This window comes from Panthera onca, chromosome E3 (genome assembly GCF_046562875.1).
Source record: "Panthera onca isolate mPanOnc1 chromosome E3, mPanOnc1 haplotype 2, whole genome shotgun sequence".
NCBI lineage: Eukaryota > Metazoa > Chordata > Mammalia > Carnivora > Felidae > Panthera > Panthera onca.
The window spans coordinates 6,757,672-6,772,346 of NC_138354.1; the positions used below are offsets into that span (position 1 = coordinate 6,757,672).

Sequence of the window (14,675 nt, forward strand, 5' to 3'; positions counted from 1 at the left end):
TTCTAAAATCTGTCCCTTCCCGCCTTTAAACCTTTACACGGCTTCCCGTTGCCTTTAAACTGTTCTCCGAAACACCTAGTTTAACCACCTGCACTAGTGGCTAAGATGGTGTGGGAATGCCGGCAATCCCTCCACACTCGCAGGGCTCGTCGTGCTCCCTCTGCTGGGGACACTCACCTCACTTTTTGGTCCACCCTTCAAAACTGAGCTGAGTTGCCGGCTCCTCTGGCCAACTCCCTCCTCCCAACTACTCGGGTCGAGTCCCCTCTTCTGGGAACCTATAATATTCACTGCTTCCCTCCGTCTCCCTCTGCCCCTGCGACAAAGTACGCGAATATGCACGTGGTGACCGACGGGACTACAAAGCCCCTTGAGGGAGGCTTCGTGTCCGGTAGTATGTCTGGAGGGTCCTCCTCACCGAGAAAAAGCAGGTGCAATGGCACGGAGGCTCCTAAAGGCCTGACGGCTGCGAGCCTCCTAGGGACGAGTCAGTCCGGGCGCGCGTTCAGACACAGCCCCAGAGGACCAGCAACCACCGAGACGCACGGACCTCCGAGAGCCCTAGAGAGGAAGCGGAAGGGGCTCTTTCCTCACGCACCTGTCTGACAGCGTCCGCGGCCCACATCCGGTCTCTGAGGGCTCGGGTCGGGTCGTCGTGGCTGAGGGGCTGAGGGTGAGAGCCGTTCTGGGGCGTCGCAGGGCTTCGCGGGGCGGCGGATGCGGCGGGTGTGGGGGTCTGCTTTCGGTGCGGCTGCGGGTCGCGGAGGCGTTGGCGGAGGCGGCGGGGCTGACACAGCGGGCGGCGCGTTTCCCCGGAGCTGGCTCCCGCGGCACCGGGGCCCGGCGGGCGCGACGCGGGGGTTCAGGTGGGAGCGACGTTGGTCCCGCCGGGCCTAGGTTACCTCAGCGCGGGGGCGTCCACGAACTCGAGACCTTGAACCGACGCGGATCTCTCTGAAAATCGAAAGTAGTCATTTTAGAGCGAGACGTGGGAAACTCACATAAAGAATGACTTCTTTTCAAGCCTTCTTTCTCTTCGTGAAGTACCAGGGATGAAAGATGAATGAAGGCCTTTCTTGCCTTTAGAGAATTTGGTCGTCGGGGACACGTCGGTTAACATTTGTGCTGTAGTGCGGTAATGCGATAGGGGTGTGAAGAAATGCAGTAGCTAGAAAGTCGTGAAAGAAATCCCAATAGATGCAGCAAAATGAAAAATGAGTCGACTGAAAACGTAAAGTAGTAGTTTAGGAAGGATGTAGAAGTACACAAACACACAATAGAATATTAAGTAGAAGCTTCGGAGGAACCTCCTACCAGTTGCTTATTTTCTGTTGCATTAAGAGTGGTCTTTCCCTCTAAAAATGGAGCCCCTTCCCCACTTTGGACTCCCAGCCTACATACCCCTCACCCCCAACCCAAGCCCATCATGAAATTAAATAGTACTCATTCTCTAGTCTGGTATAAGCCTCTTCTTCTTCTTTTTCTTCTTTTAAATTTTTATTCATTTTTGAGAGAGAGCTTAAGTGGGGGAGGGGCAGAGAGAAGGGGACAGAGGATCCCAAGCAGGCTCTGTGCTGACAGCAGCGCCCGAAAAGGGGCTCCAGCTCATGAGCCATGGGATCAGGACATGAGCTGAAGTCAGACGCTCCACCCACTGAGCCACCCAGGCGCCCAAACCTTTTTCATGAGTAGTTGAACCTACGTTAACCTTTCTCTCATTTTGACTTCCTGTGTTTCTCATCTGTACCGTATCTTTTGGGAGGCAGACTTTGGCCAGCCGTCTAACCTCTTACATCTTCAGTGTCGTCTTTGAAAAGGGGAGTAATACTCCCTATACATAATTGTATGTGTGTGTTCACAGGCTTTCTAAATGGTAAAGCCTACACAAGTTAAAAGTCTTTTTGTTAATTATAATGACATATATGTCACTCTGTTGTTTTCAACATGTGACACATGGTCACATCCAAGCCACCAGTAAGTCTTTTGGCTTCACCTCCAAAATATGTCTCGACTCTTTCTGCATCTTTGCCACCATCTTGATCATCTCCTGCTTGGACCATTGTTAAGTGCTGCTTCCCTTCTTTTTCTCTCTAACCTATTCTCTGTTGACATACGCCAGGCAAAATGACCTTTTACGCCAGGCAATGTAAAAACGTATAGCTCCCTGCTAAAATAAGAAGATTAAGCCATAATTCTTAGTGTGGCCCATTTCCTGGATAATCTGGTTCTGCCTGCCTCTGTCACTTCTTCTCCTGCGACTCTGTCCCTCACTTTTAACTTTGCCAAAGCTTCACTCCCATTGCCTTATTCTCAGACATGTGGAGTAATTTCTGACCTCAAGTCAGGTGCCTGGAAAAATCTCTGAATGACTGGCTCATACTCATCGGTGGGTCTCAGCCTAAGTGTCCTCTCTTCAGAAGAGCCTTCTTTAAGTTATTCATCCCCCATTAACAGACCATCCTACACATTTCCTTTCTAGAAGTTATCTCCATTTAATTTTAACTTATTTGCTTGTATTTGTTTTTTTTCTGTCTGTTGCACTAGTATATGAATTTCAAAGGGCAGGTGCCTTGTTTGTCTTGTTCTGTATTATATTTCTAGTTTCTGCAGGCCTGGCACATATATTGGTTGAACGTGTTAATTCTTACAGTGTTGGAAGAGTAGGCCCTGGTGACTCATCTAATTATAACCTATTTTATATTTTCTGATTTTAGTGTTATCTCCCTAATGAGATCCTACAATGTTTGTGGGTATAAAGTAAACTCTTTACATTTTTCTTCACATACTAGGTGGTTAGCAAATACTTACTGAATTGAATTGTCATGATTTTCAGGATATATGTTTAGTCTTTTGTTCTGCTTCACAGAAACTAATTATGCTCTCCAGCAGAATATCCATTGATGTAGACAAAGAACTGTGATGGACTGACCTTTCCTTGTCTCACTTATGCTGCCATTATTGTTTGTCTGGTCTTCTCAATAGACCCTCAGTCTTCTGGGAGGAGTGTGAAGATGCTAAAGGAGCGTCCAGGGATGGCAGAAGACCCCCAGCAACAGATGGGTGTTCCTGTGGTAAAGCTGGAGAAAGAGTTGCCATGGGCCAGGGGAAGGGAGGACCCTAGTCCTGAGACTTTTCGTCTGAGGTTTCGGCAGTTCCGCTACCAGGAGGCAGCTGGTCCTCAGGAAGCCCTCAGGGAACTCCAGGAACTCTGTCGCCAGTGGCTGAGGCCTGAGCTGCACACCAAGGAGCAGATCATGGAGCTGCTGGTGCTGGAGCAGTTCCTGACCATCCTGCCACGGGAGTTCTATGCCTGGATTCGGGAGCATGGCTTGGAGAGTGGCAAGGCTCTTGTGGCCATGGTGGAGGACTTCACAGAGAGAACGTTGGAGGCCAAGGCGGTGGGTGAGAAGGGGGTATCTGGGTCTTGTTTTGTCGGTATGGGAAGGGGACATTTATTTATTTATTTTTTAATTTTTTTTAACGTTTATTTATTTTTGAGACAGGGAGAGACAGAGCATGAACAGGGGAGGGTCAGAGAGGGAGACACAGAATATGAAGCAGGCTCCAGGCTCTGAGCTGTCAGCACAGAGCCCGACGCGGGGCTAGAACTCACGGACTGCAAGATCATGACCTGAGCCGAAGTCGGCCGCCTAACCAACTGAGCCACCCAGGCGCCCCAAGGGAAGGGGACATTTAAAGAATTGAAAGGTTTGAAGAAGCAGTGGGAGTAGATGAGGTGTACAGTCTCCTTCATCTGCTCCCAGACTCCCTGAGGTACTTTTTGGAGGGCAGTGGAGTTTTCAGCATGAGAAGCCATTCCCAAGGAAGATGCAGGGCCTGTAGAAGAGCTGTTAGCTTCCTTTCTGGTCATCAGGACAAAGGCCTGGCCATATTTCCTTTGTGAGCCCCAGGCCCAAAGAAGGTAGTCATGACCAATTTGAAGATCCTTCATAGACTCCTTCTCTTTGGGCAGAGATGCATGTGGAAAGTGGGGAATTCCAATTGGGTGAATATTATTATTAAGAAGCATTGTCTAAACAGTGCTGTTTCGATATCTGGGACGTTGGCTCAAGTGGCTCACGTTAGTGGTTCTGTGGTAGTGTTCTGGTGACACCAAGTAACTGCATCTCAGATGCTTCCTTGGGACTCTGGCCACATGTTTGTCATTCTGTGGTATAGTCACCTTATTGTTGGCTGGGAAAGAAAAGAGTAGGACTGAACATTACTGTTTTGCTTGCAAGTCATCATCTTTCTTCAGTTTATTCTTCCTTTTCCTACTGCAGTTATTCGTGACTTCCTCTGTAATCCTAAGAATTATTTTTTTATTCCCAATTCAGGAGCTTAAAAGTAGACCAAGAAGGGCCTGTTTTTGTGAGTGTATCACAGTGTGAGTTGTCCTGATTTTCCTCGCTGTTTATAGAGCAAGTTTTTCTCACTAGCTAATTCACTGCTGAATCAAGGCTTTGTATTTTTTACTTTCAGCATTTATAATTGGGGGATTTCCTAGTAGGGAGCATTTTGGGCTAAAGTTGTCAACCAAACAATATTTAGTCTCTCTGTGATATTATTCCTGGTGGAATTTGGTCAGTATTGAGGCAGGCAGGAGGGACCCTTGTAAAAGGGCAGGGACACATAACAGTTGCTCGGAGCCTGATAAAGAGAGGTTAACCTCTTTTTCACCTTCTCACTGATGTCCTGGGGAAGAGCTGAGCCGGCTTTGTCCTCCTCTTGCAGTTGGAATGGTCCTTTTCTTTGTTCTCTTTTTAGGTTTTAATTCAACTCCCTCACCCAGGCCTCATTCTAATAGGTGTTGGGGACTGTTCTTAGGTTCCATGCCTCGTGCAGGGAGAACGGGAGGAGACAGCACTTTGCAGAGGCCCTTGGGAACCAGGTGTTCACCTGGGGCCAGTGGAGGTCAAGCCTGAGTGGGGGATGCCCCATGGGGAAGGAGTTCAAGGCCTAGACCAAGGCACTGAGGAGCAACTCAGTCAAGACCCTGGAGCTGGGACACAAGCCTTCCAGGAGCAGGGTAAGATGCGAACAGTAAAGAAGTAAGGATGCAGAAAACTGTGCTTTGTGACCCTCCTTTACAAGCCCAGCAGTTGATAAATAAGTTATCTGTGAGCTGTAATTAGGAGTTTTCCTGATTACTTCCTTGACTTTAGTAGGAAACAGATGAAGTGAAATTGTTTTCTATACCTTGACTCTCTGATTTTTGCAGGGGATATCTGGGATTGTGCTCTCTTACCATTTCTTCTCTTCTTTCCCTCACATCCCTTCTAGAAACCTCCTGGAAATATGCAGGTGACATATAGGGGGATTTTTTAAGGGGGCAGACAAACCATATCCCTAAAAGTAATGTATGACTTCATTGTGTTACTGAATCTCAAAGAGGGTTATTCCCAGAGTGTGACCAGAGAACATGAATAGCCTTCAAGGGCCAGGGTACATTGGGTCGAGACCATCTGCCCAGTTGAGAAGAGGGTAGGTCTGTGTGGAGTCTCCTTAAGGTTCCTGGGTTCTGTGTGTCAGGCAGTGGACACCTTTGAACAAGCTAACTACAAGACAGCACTAATCTTTCTCATGCTTTTTTTCCCCTTTGCTTAGCTCTGCCAGTTCTTCAGGCTGGTTCTGGCCTCCCTCCAGTGAACACCAGAGACCAAGAGATGGCAGCTGGGTTCCTTTCAGCTGGACCCCAGGTGAGCTGTACTTCTGCCTTTCTGACGTTGCTTTGAATGAGATTCCCCAAAGTTTCCCTGCACAACAAAGCGCTGCCCACAAGTTGAATTATTGTACCTTTCTTGTTCTGATGGATATGATAGCTTTGTTTTCTCCACTTTGTCATCCTGATTTGTTGAGTTGAGCCTTATGCCTTAGGGCCCAGGCATGAGGCTCAATTCAGTTGATTTTATTGCTCTGTGACTTTTTTTTTTAATTGACTCTGTATTACTTTTTACTGAGGAGGAAGACATTATTGATAGAAACCCCATAAGCCTGATCTAGGCAGTGGTGGTCGATCAGGAAATCAATACCCTTTGTAGATCATCTTTATGGATACTTTTGCTGCTGCTTTTCCTTGGGATCCTCTCCTCCTCCCGCGTCAGCAGGAATGTAGCTGACTCAGGGTTGGAGACTCCCTGGAACACTGAGCAGAGTGTTCCCTCTGGCCTCTACCCCGACTACACCAAGATGTGGCCTTGTTTGACTTCTTTGCCTGCCACAAATGGGGGTAATGAGCACAGTTGGGGCACTCTTGTCATGTCTACTCTGTGTTGAACGTTACCAGGGAGGTGGGAGATTTCCAGTGTGGCACCTTTTTGAAGGGGACAGTGAGTGTTTTGTTTTTTATTTTGAGAGAGAGAGAGAGAGCAGGGAAGGGGCAGAGAGAGAGGGAGAGATTGAGAATCCCAAGCAGGATTCTGCATTCAGTGTGGAGTCCAGCGCAGGGCTCGATGTGGGGCTCGAACACATGAATCATGAGATCATGACCTGAGCTGCAATCAAGAGTTGGATGCTTAACCAACTGAGCCACCCAGGTGTCCCAGAGACAGTGAGTTTTAAAGTGAAGAGTCCTTATAGAAGGAAGGTAGAAGGAAAGGGGTCGTTTGCCAGAAAAAAATGATGACTCAAATCTGGTCTAGCTAAAGCACTGTTTGGGCAAGTTTTATGCCTGTACCATTTCCTGTTCCTGTTTCCCTAGCATGTGTTTTGGAGGAGATGAAGGATGATAGCATGTTTTAATTTTTCCAGACCCTCTTTTTTGCCTTAATAGTTCTTCATGGTGTTGTGGATGATAGTGAATTTATTTTCTTTTATTACTATTTTTTTAAATGTTTATTTTAGAGAGAGACAGAGAATGTGCGTGTGCACAAGCAGGGGAGGGACAGAGAGAGAGGGAGACACAGAATCTGAAGCAGGCTTTGCACTGTCAGCTCAGAGCCTGATGTGGGACTCAAACCCATGACTGTGAGATCATGATCTGAACTGAAGTCAGTTGCTTAACTTACTGAGCCACCCAGGCGCCCAATACTGAATTTATTTTAATACAGTATTGTTCTTAAGACAAGGCCTGCCCAAATATTTACTTCCCTTTGAGGGAAGATCAGTTTTAGATGAAGGGATAAATAGCTCTGGGTCTTGATCAAGCTTGAGGATTGAGTGGAGGCAATTGAAAAGCGGGAATTAGGTGTTGTGGTTGTTAGGGTACAACCTAGGTGTGTGCAGCAGAGACTCGGAAATATAGTAGCTCAGACAAGTCCATTATTTCCCTGTCATTAAACTATCAAGAGGTAGGGACTTGTGCTCCCAAGACCATCTAGGGGTCTGGTTCCTTCTGCCTTCTTGCTCTGTTCTTCCCTAGAGTATTATCCCTGTGTTTGCTTCCGCTTTTAGACTCTTCCTACTTTGGGATTATTTCTTTATCCATAGCACTCTTCTGTTGTTTCAGGGGTTGGGACCATTTAAAGATATGACTCTGGCCTTCCCTGAGGAGGAATGGAGACATGTGACCCCAGCCCAGATAGACTGTTTTGGGGAATATGTGGAACCCCAGGACTGTGGGGTCTCACCTCCAGGTAAGACTGTTTCCATCCCAAAGGTAAGAAACTGAGGAGTTGTGAAAGTTACAGGTTGGAGTTCTTGCCCTTGCCCCAGATTTCAGAACCTGGTGCTACCAACAAAAGAAGGCAAGTAAATGGATCCAAGGAAAGAGTGTGGACCCAGGGTTTAAGGAGCCGGGCATGTGCTTTCTTGTCGGGAGAGGAACCAGCGAGGGGGCAAGAAAACACAAGGTAGTTGTACTGGCTGTGATGAGACAGGTTGGTCATTAGGATTCCTGGAGCACCTATTCTGTCTCTGACTGAAGAGTACCCACGCAGGCTTGAAAGCAAAAGACGATCTTGTGTCTCGTTCCCTCAGCAGGGATTTATTGAGTGTCACTCAGGCACTGGCTCTAACTTTGCAGCTTTGTGTTGGGGCAGGACTAACGGTAGGGAAGGCTTCGGAGCACCAGGTGTGTGTACAGAGAATGCCCAGCTGCTCGATGTGGGCCCCTGTCACAGAGCAAGCAGAGCCTGGGCTGGGTCTGTCTCAGGTGGTGGCCAGGTTTTACCTGGGGTTGGAGCTGGAAGGGTGAGCCCATGATGCATATGGAAAGTGCTCACAGGAGGAGGAGCAGCAAGAGAAGGAGGAAGAGTGAGCCTGGTGAAGTACAGGGAGAGGCCCTGGCGGGGAAGCCGGGGAGGGCACTGCAGGGGCTGGAGACTGCCGGAGTGGTGGTATCTCTGCAGGTTGGAGAGGGAGAGGAAAAGAAACGTGAGTGGGAACAACCCTTTCCTCTGTTCCCTCTGCTTTTCTTTTCATAACTTTTTGAGTATGTGCTGACTGCTCATCTGTCCTGACTCCACCCCATCTGGCATTTTTCCATCTTGAAATATGTTGAGGGATAAATGACAGTATCACTGTACTGCCTTTAGCGCATGAGAGAACTGGTCCTGGCTCCACCACTTACTGTGACCTTTCTGGGCTTCCGTTTCTTCAGTCGCAAAATGGGGACATTCACAGAGCTTTCATGGCGTCGTAAGGATTAAGTGAGATGATAAATCTTAGCATTTGGTGAATATGATAGTGTTAGATACTTTTATTAGCTATACAAATATTATTCCTTTATGAGTCAGTCAACATTCATTTATTCACCCAAAAATATTTTTTTGGTACTGTGGCCAGTACTCTGCCAGTCACTATGAAGAGTTAAAGTCCCTTGCCTTTGCGATCTTAGCAGTTCATATGAAGAGTCCAAATGCACGGAATAATGATCAGTATGGAGTAGTGTAAGGGGCCCTAGAGGAGGGGCTCAGGAGACCTGGGTCCAGGACAGGGTTGTCACACCATGGCAGTGATGTGAGTGGCCAAAGGATGCCGACATGTGTTACAAAGAGATGTAAGACTTCTTTTTTTATTAAAAACAATTATTAAAAAATGTTTATTTGTTTTTGAGAGAGAGAGACAGAGTGGGAGTGGGGGGAGGGGCAGAGAGAAAGGGAGACACAGAATTCGAAGCAGGCTCCAGGCTCTGAGCTGTCAGTACAGAGCCCGACATGGGGCTTGAACCTATGAACTGTGAGATCATGACCAGAGCAGAAGTTGGACGCCTAATCGACTAAGCCATCCAGGCGTTCTGAGATATAAGACTTCTGTAGATGGTAGAGGATGTGGAAACCTTCAGACATAACCATGCGGTTCAGGACCTCTTGCAACACAGCTGAGATGGTGGGGATACCAATATTCTAGTGCCTTGATGCCCCCAGGGACCCTCTGCTGGTGATGCTGCTGTGTGTTGGAATGATTCTGCCCTCTTATTCCAGAGGATTTTTATACCTGCCCCGCCCCCTGTCCCTGCCATCTGACTGTTCTAGAGACTCTGGTTGTATTCTTGTGCTGTTCTCACTGTTTCAAACAACCCAAGCACTTCCATAAGCATTTATGCGGAGTCTGGGTGGGCCAAGGTCCATTTCCCACGCATACTGTCTACTGGCTGTCTCAACCTTCAGGTCTTCCTGTGATTTATTCCCATGTACTTGTGGCTCCTGCATTGATAGCTGTTTTGGATTAGGCCTGAGAAACTAGAATTCTATGATACATAATACCTAGCACATACTCACATCTCCCCAGGGTCCAGCTAAGACTCGTGCATTGCATTTAGTGTCAGTTTTACTATTCGTAACACCTGAAAACTGGAAATTACCCAAATGAATATCAGTCAAGTTCATAAATAGATTACAATATATTCTGACAGTGTCATACCAATGAAAAAGAACATAGTGTGATTATAGCTACATTCCATAATATGGGTGAATCTTACAAGGATAATAATGAGCAGAAGCATCCAGAAACAGTATTTGAATCCACTACACAAAGTTCAAGACCAGGTAAAAGTCCTTTATGCTGATAAAAGTTTGAATAGCATGTTAGCCAGGGGGCGGCAGAATATAGTCACTGGAGGGGCTGGGAGAGGGCTTTCTGGATACTGGTAGTTTCTTGAACTGGATGCTTTTTATATAGTTGTGTTCATTATGAAAATTCTTTGAATTCTACAGTTATGTTTTGTGCATCTTTACTTTCATGGAAAGTTTATAGAAGAATCTGTCAGAGGTGACAGCTGTGTCCTTCATAGTTGTTTAGATTAGGCATGTGATGTTTTTCTTTTTGTGTTTTAACGGCCTTACCTGAAAGGACCCTTTCTGTGCCTAAGTGCTGCTTGTCATTTTTGTCTCTTTCTCTCTCCTTTTTTTTTTTAAGATTTTATTTTTAAGTAATTTCTGTACCCAATGTGGGGCTTGAGCTCACAGCCCTGAGATCAAGAGTCACATGCTATATTGACTGAGCCAGGTACCCCTCCTCTCTTTTTTTCTGTCTTGGCTCTTTTGCTTCCTAGGGCCTTCCCTTTTGTTCACCTTCCCTTCAGCCTGTTCTGTAAACAATTGTTCTGTTAATTTAGAGAGAGTGAAACAGGGATCAGAGAAAGAACTAGGAGGGTTGAGGCATTTCAGCAGCATTCACGTGCATTTCAGTCTGGTAGAAGTCAGTGACAGACCGGATTCATTCATTCATCCAGTAGTTAGTAAGCCTGTGACAGTCTCCCAGGAGACCCAGATTAATAAAATCTGGTTAGATGGAGGGAGGAACGGGGGCAGGGACCATGTGCTGAGCAAGTGTATGGAGGCTATGGAGAACTCCCAAGTAGCCCACCTGGAATAAGCTGGAATAGGTTTATAATCTCTAGGGCAAGGAGAACACCTTGAGGAATGTAAAATGGCATTTTCAACAAGGTCGTGTATAAATAAGTGCACAATAAACAAAGTGCTAATTCAGTATAAATGTGCTGAAGAGACATAGCTAAAAGAGTAAGCAGGGAATGTTTCTTCAAGGAGATCATTGAGTTAGATTTAGAAGGAAATACAAGTCTGAGTTAGAAAATTAACTGAGAGCACATTAAGATTTGGCAGACTATTCTGTAAAAAGATATGGAGAGTTTTAGCTCAGGTTGCTACAATAGAATATTATAGGCCAGTGGCTTAAAACAACAAACATTTATTTCTCCGAGTTCTGGAGGCTGAGAAGTTCAAGATCAAGGTTCCTGTAGATTCAGTGTCTGGAGAGCGCCCTCCTCCTGGCTTGCACCTGGCTGCCACCTCACTGTCTTCACATGGCAGACAGAGTGAGATTGTGGGATTGAGGGATCTATCCTGTGTCTTTGCCTCTCCCATCATGAGGGATCATGCTCACATGATTTCTGTGCTAAGAGCTCTGGTTTCCCTTCCTCTTTTTATAAGGACACTGATCCCATCATGGGGGCTCCACCCTAATGACTGTACCTTATAACTTCCTGAACAGCCCATCTCCTGATATCATCACGTTGGAGCTTAGGTTTTCAACCTATGAATTTGGGGAAGACACAAACATTCAGTCAGTAACAAAGTGGGAAAAGGTAAAGTGAAGTCTGGTTTTAGAGTCCATGAAAGAAAACTGTATTGAGGTTATTGGTCAAAGGGAAAAAGAAAGAACTGTTAATGGGACATCTTTAGAAGCCAAGTTCTAACCTAGAACTTTACTTTCATAACTGCTACAGAATTAGCTTGTATCTCCTTTGTCCTGTAGGCATTGGGAGCAAGGAAAAAGAGTCTAAAACCCAGCAGGCAGACCTCAAGGGGTCGCTTGCTCGGGTGACGGCAGAGAGGTTTGGGGAAGCCACGCTCCAGAGCCCTGAGCTTGGAAGAACCTGTGAGCAGGAGCCCAGTAGCTCTGTGGGAAACATGCCAGGGCCACCTCCTCCTCAGCATGGTGTCATACCCCTGCCCGATGACCTCAAGACCCACAGCTCCTTTTGGAAGCCTTTTCAGTGCCCCGAGTGTGGAAAAGGCTTCAGTCGGAGCTCAAATCTTGTCAGACACCAGCGAACCCATGAAGAAGAGAAATCCTATGGGTGTGTCGAGTGTGGGAAGGGGTTCACCTTGAGAGAGTACCTCATGAAGCACCAGAGAACCCACCTGGGAAAGAGACCCTATGTGTGCAGTGAGTGCTGGAAAACGTTCAGTCAGAGGCACCACCTCGAGGTCCACCAGAGGAGTCACACAGGGGAGAAGCCTTACAAGTGTGGTGACTGCTGGAAAAGCTTTAGCCGGAGGCAGCATCTGCAGGTGCATCGGAGAACTCACACAGGGGAGAAGCCCTACACTTGTGAGTGCGGCAAGAGCTTCAGCAGGAACGCAAACCTGGCTGTGCACCGGCGAGCCCACACCGGGGAGAAGCCGTATGGGTGCCAGGTGTGTGGGAAGCGGTTCAGTAAAGGGGAGCGATTGGTCAGACACCAGAGGATCCACACTGGGGAGAAGCCCTACCACTGTCCAGCCTGCGGGAGGAGCTTCAACCAGAGGTCCATCCTCAATCGGCATCAGAAAACTCAGCATCGCCAGGAGACCCTGGCACAGTAAGGATGCACCTTTTTTACGAAAGGAAGGTGCTGAAAGGTGTAGGACCTTTCAGGATCGCCAAGTGGAGGGAGATCCCATTGGAGGATGCATTCGTCTTTCCTCACTGAAGGGCTTTGAGGAGGGAGTGGTAGAATGATAGGGTGAGAAAGGCACTTTGACCCATTTTCTTTCCATTTGTTGTCAAACAGAAGCAAGGCGATGCCTGATTTATTTTGAGTTTCCAGAGAGCACAGCTCCTCACGTCTCTTATCCAAGTGGTGCAAACTGTTTTTTACTGTCTTTTGGGAAATTACATCCTGAACTTCAGTTCAGGTTGAAGTTTTTCTCCTTCATTGGGATGTCATGTACGCCTCGAGCAAGTCTGACAAAGTTTTGTCCCATGTTGGCAAGTTACACCTCATTGTGATGAGGGCTGTATCGACCTGCAAAATCATTAGTTCAGACTCTGCCTCTCTTCTTTTCCATTTAACAAGTATTTATTGAACAGCTACTGTGTCTGGTGCTGGGAGCACAGTGGTGAATGAGGCACCTGAGATGTGAGCCTCCTGGAACTGGTGATTTAGCAGTGGAAACACACACAGAACCATTAATAGCTCCAGACATTCTTTTTTTTTTTTTTTTTTTTTTTTTTTAATTTTTTTTTTCAACGTTTATTTATTTTTGGGACAGAGAGAGACAGAGCATGAACGGGGGAGGGGCAGAGAGAGAAGGAGACACAGAATCAGAAAGAGGCTCCAGGCTCCGAGCTGTCAGCCCAGAGCCTGACGCGGGGCTCGAACTCACGGACCGCGAGATCGTGACCTGGCTGAAGTCGGACGCTTAACCGACTGCGCCACCCAGGCGCCCCAGCTCCAGACATTCTAAGTTATGTTTGTGGTACGTGCTGTTTGAGAGGGTAGTCTTCTTCTGGTGCTCACTCGTTCTGCCCTGCCACTCAGGTGCTGGATCTTCCCCTCCCTAGTTAGGATCTCTCAGGCAGCCTTGTTTATTTTACTTTATTTTTACCCCCTTTGTCTCTGTAACAGCATACCCTCATTTGTATAGTTTCCCCATTATTCCTTGTACTGTAACAACTATCCACCCATCCAGTAGGAAATTAATATTTTGCTATTGATTACCGAATAAACATGAAAGTATTTTAAAAAGTGTTCAGTTCTATATAAAGATCTAATTAAATAAATCTGAAAGATGAACTGTTAATGCACTGTATTTGATGGCATTTTACAGCATATAAGATGCTTTTTTTTCTATTTTCACTTTATCATTCCACACGTATTTATTGAGGCCCAACAGTGTGCCAGGAACTCTTAGGTGCTTACCATATATCAGTAAATAAAATGGGAAAAGTCCCTGACCTCGTGGAGCCTATGTTTTAGTGAATATATTTGATCTTCAGAACCTCCTAAGGTGGAGCCCATGGGTACTCCCATAAACTCTCTGGACCCGGGATCTGAGCCTTTGTCCTTGGTCCTTGTCAGTGTCTTGCCTTGAAATGCATTCGCCACCTACCTCTTGCTACCGGATAGTCTCTGTCAATACATCTAGATCCTTGTCATCTGAGAGGCTCTCAGTTGCCAACTAGGACTGATGAGGTAGTAGCAATGTGTTTTACATAAGTGCCGATTCAAGCAAAATAGAGATGTTTGTAGGCATTTAAAAATACTTAATGAGAAGATACAGTATTTGTACTGTTTACACTTTCTTATTTTGCCATCACTAAAAGGTTTCCTTTCTGTTTAAAATTCTGTTTAAAATATCTGTGTAATGAGCATGGACTACAATGCAGTGTTGTTGTAGTGCTATGCTTTCAAATGCTGGACGCTGGGTGAGTTTGTTTTTTGTTGACATGGTACTATAATTATAAGATGTGATTTGTTTTGTGGTGCCTTTTAATATTAGATTCTTTTACTCTAAGGTTTTTTTCTCCCCATTTTTTTATTGTAAATCAGATAAATGATGACTTCAACACAGTTGTATTACTCAGTCTACTTTGAAACACATTATTTTATCACATATTTCTTAGATAACTATGGTAGATAGCCATGATGTTTAATTTTGATTTAGCAGATGATTTCCTGGCCTCTCCACTGTCTCCATGAGCCTCTAGTAGCCAGGCCATAAATGTATCTGAGATGTCATCCACTATCTGAGACACTAGGCTGCTTCTCCTTAGCAGTGTTGTGATCC

General features: G+C 46.2%; 2 protein-coding genes across 6 annotated transcripts in view; one reads left to right on the forward strand and one right to left on the reverse strand.

The window, feature by feature from the left end:
- TRIM4 (tripartite motif containing 4) overlaps positions 1–14,675 on the reverse strand; it is a 423,353-nt gene that overhangs the window by 85,729 nt on the left and 322,949 nt on the right. The gene's annotated exons all lie outside the window — the stretch shown is intronic.
- Positions 590–13,319, forward strand: ZSCAN25 (zinc finger and SCAN domain containing 25). Of its 5 annotated transcripts, none has more exons than XM_060649448.3 (6): positions 590–673; positions 2,983–3,398; positions 4,828–5,029; positions 5,608–5,699; positions 7,448–7,574; positions 11,656–13,316. In XM_060649448.3, the coding sequence occupies exons 2-6, from the start codon at positions 3,012–3,014 to the stop codon at positions 12,486–12,488; spliced, it is 1,641 nt and encodes a 546-aa protein (XP_060505431.1). In that variant the 5' UTR covers positions 590–673; positions 2,983–3,011; the 3' UTR covers positions 12,489–13,316. The 5 variants fall into 5 exon arrangements, with proteins under 5 accessions (XP_060505431.1, XP_060505433.1, XP_060505432.1 ...); XM_060649449.3 differs by lacking the exon at positions 590–673 and adding an exon at positions 717–1,135 and having other exon boundaries at positions 11,656–13,317; XM_060649450.3 differs by lacking the exon at positions 4,828–5,029 and having other exon boundaries at positions 2,983–3,402; positions 11,656–13,319.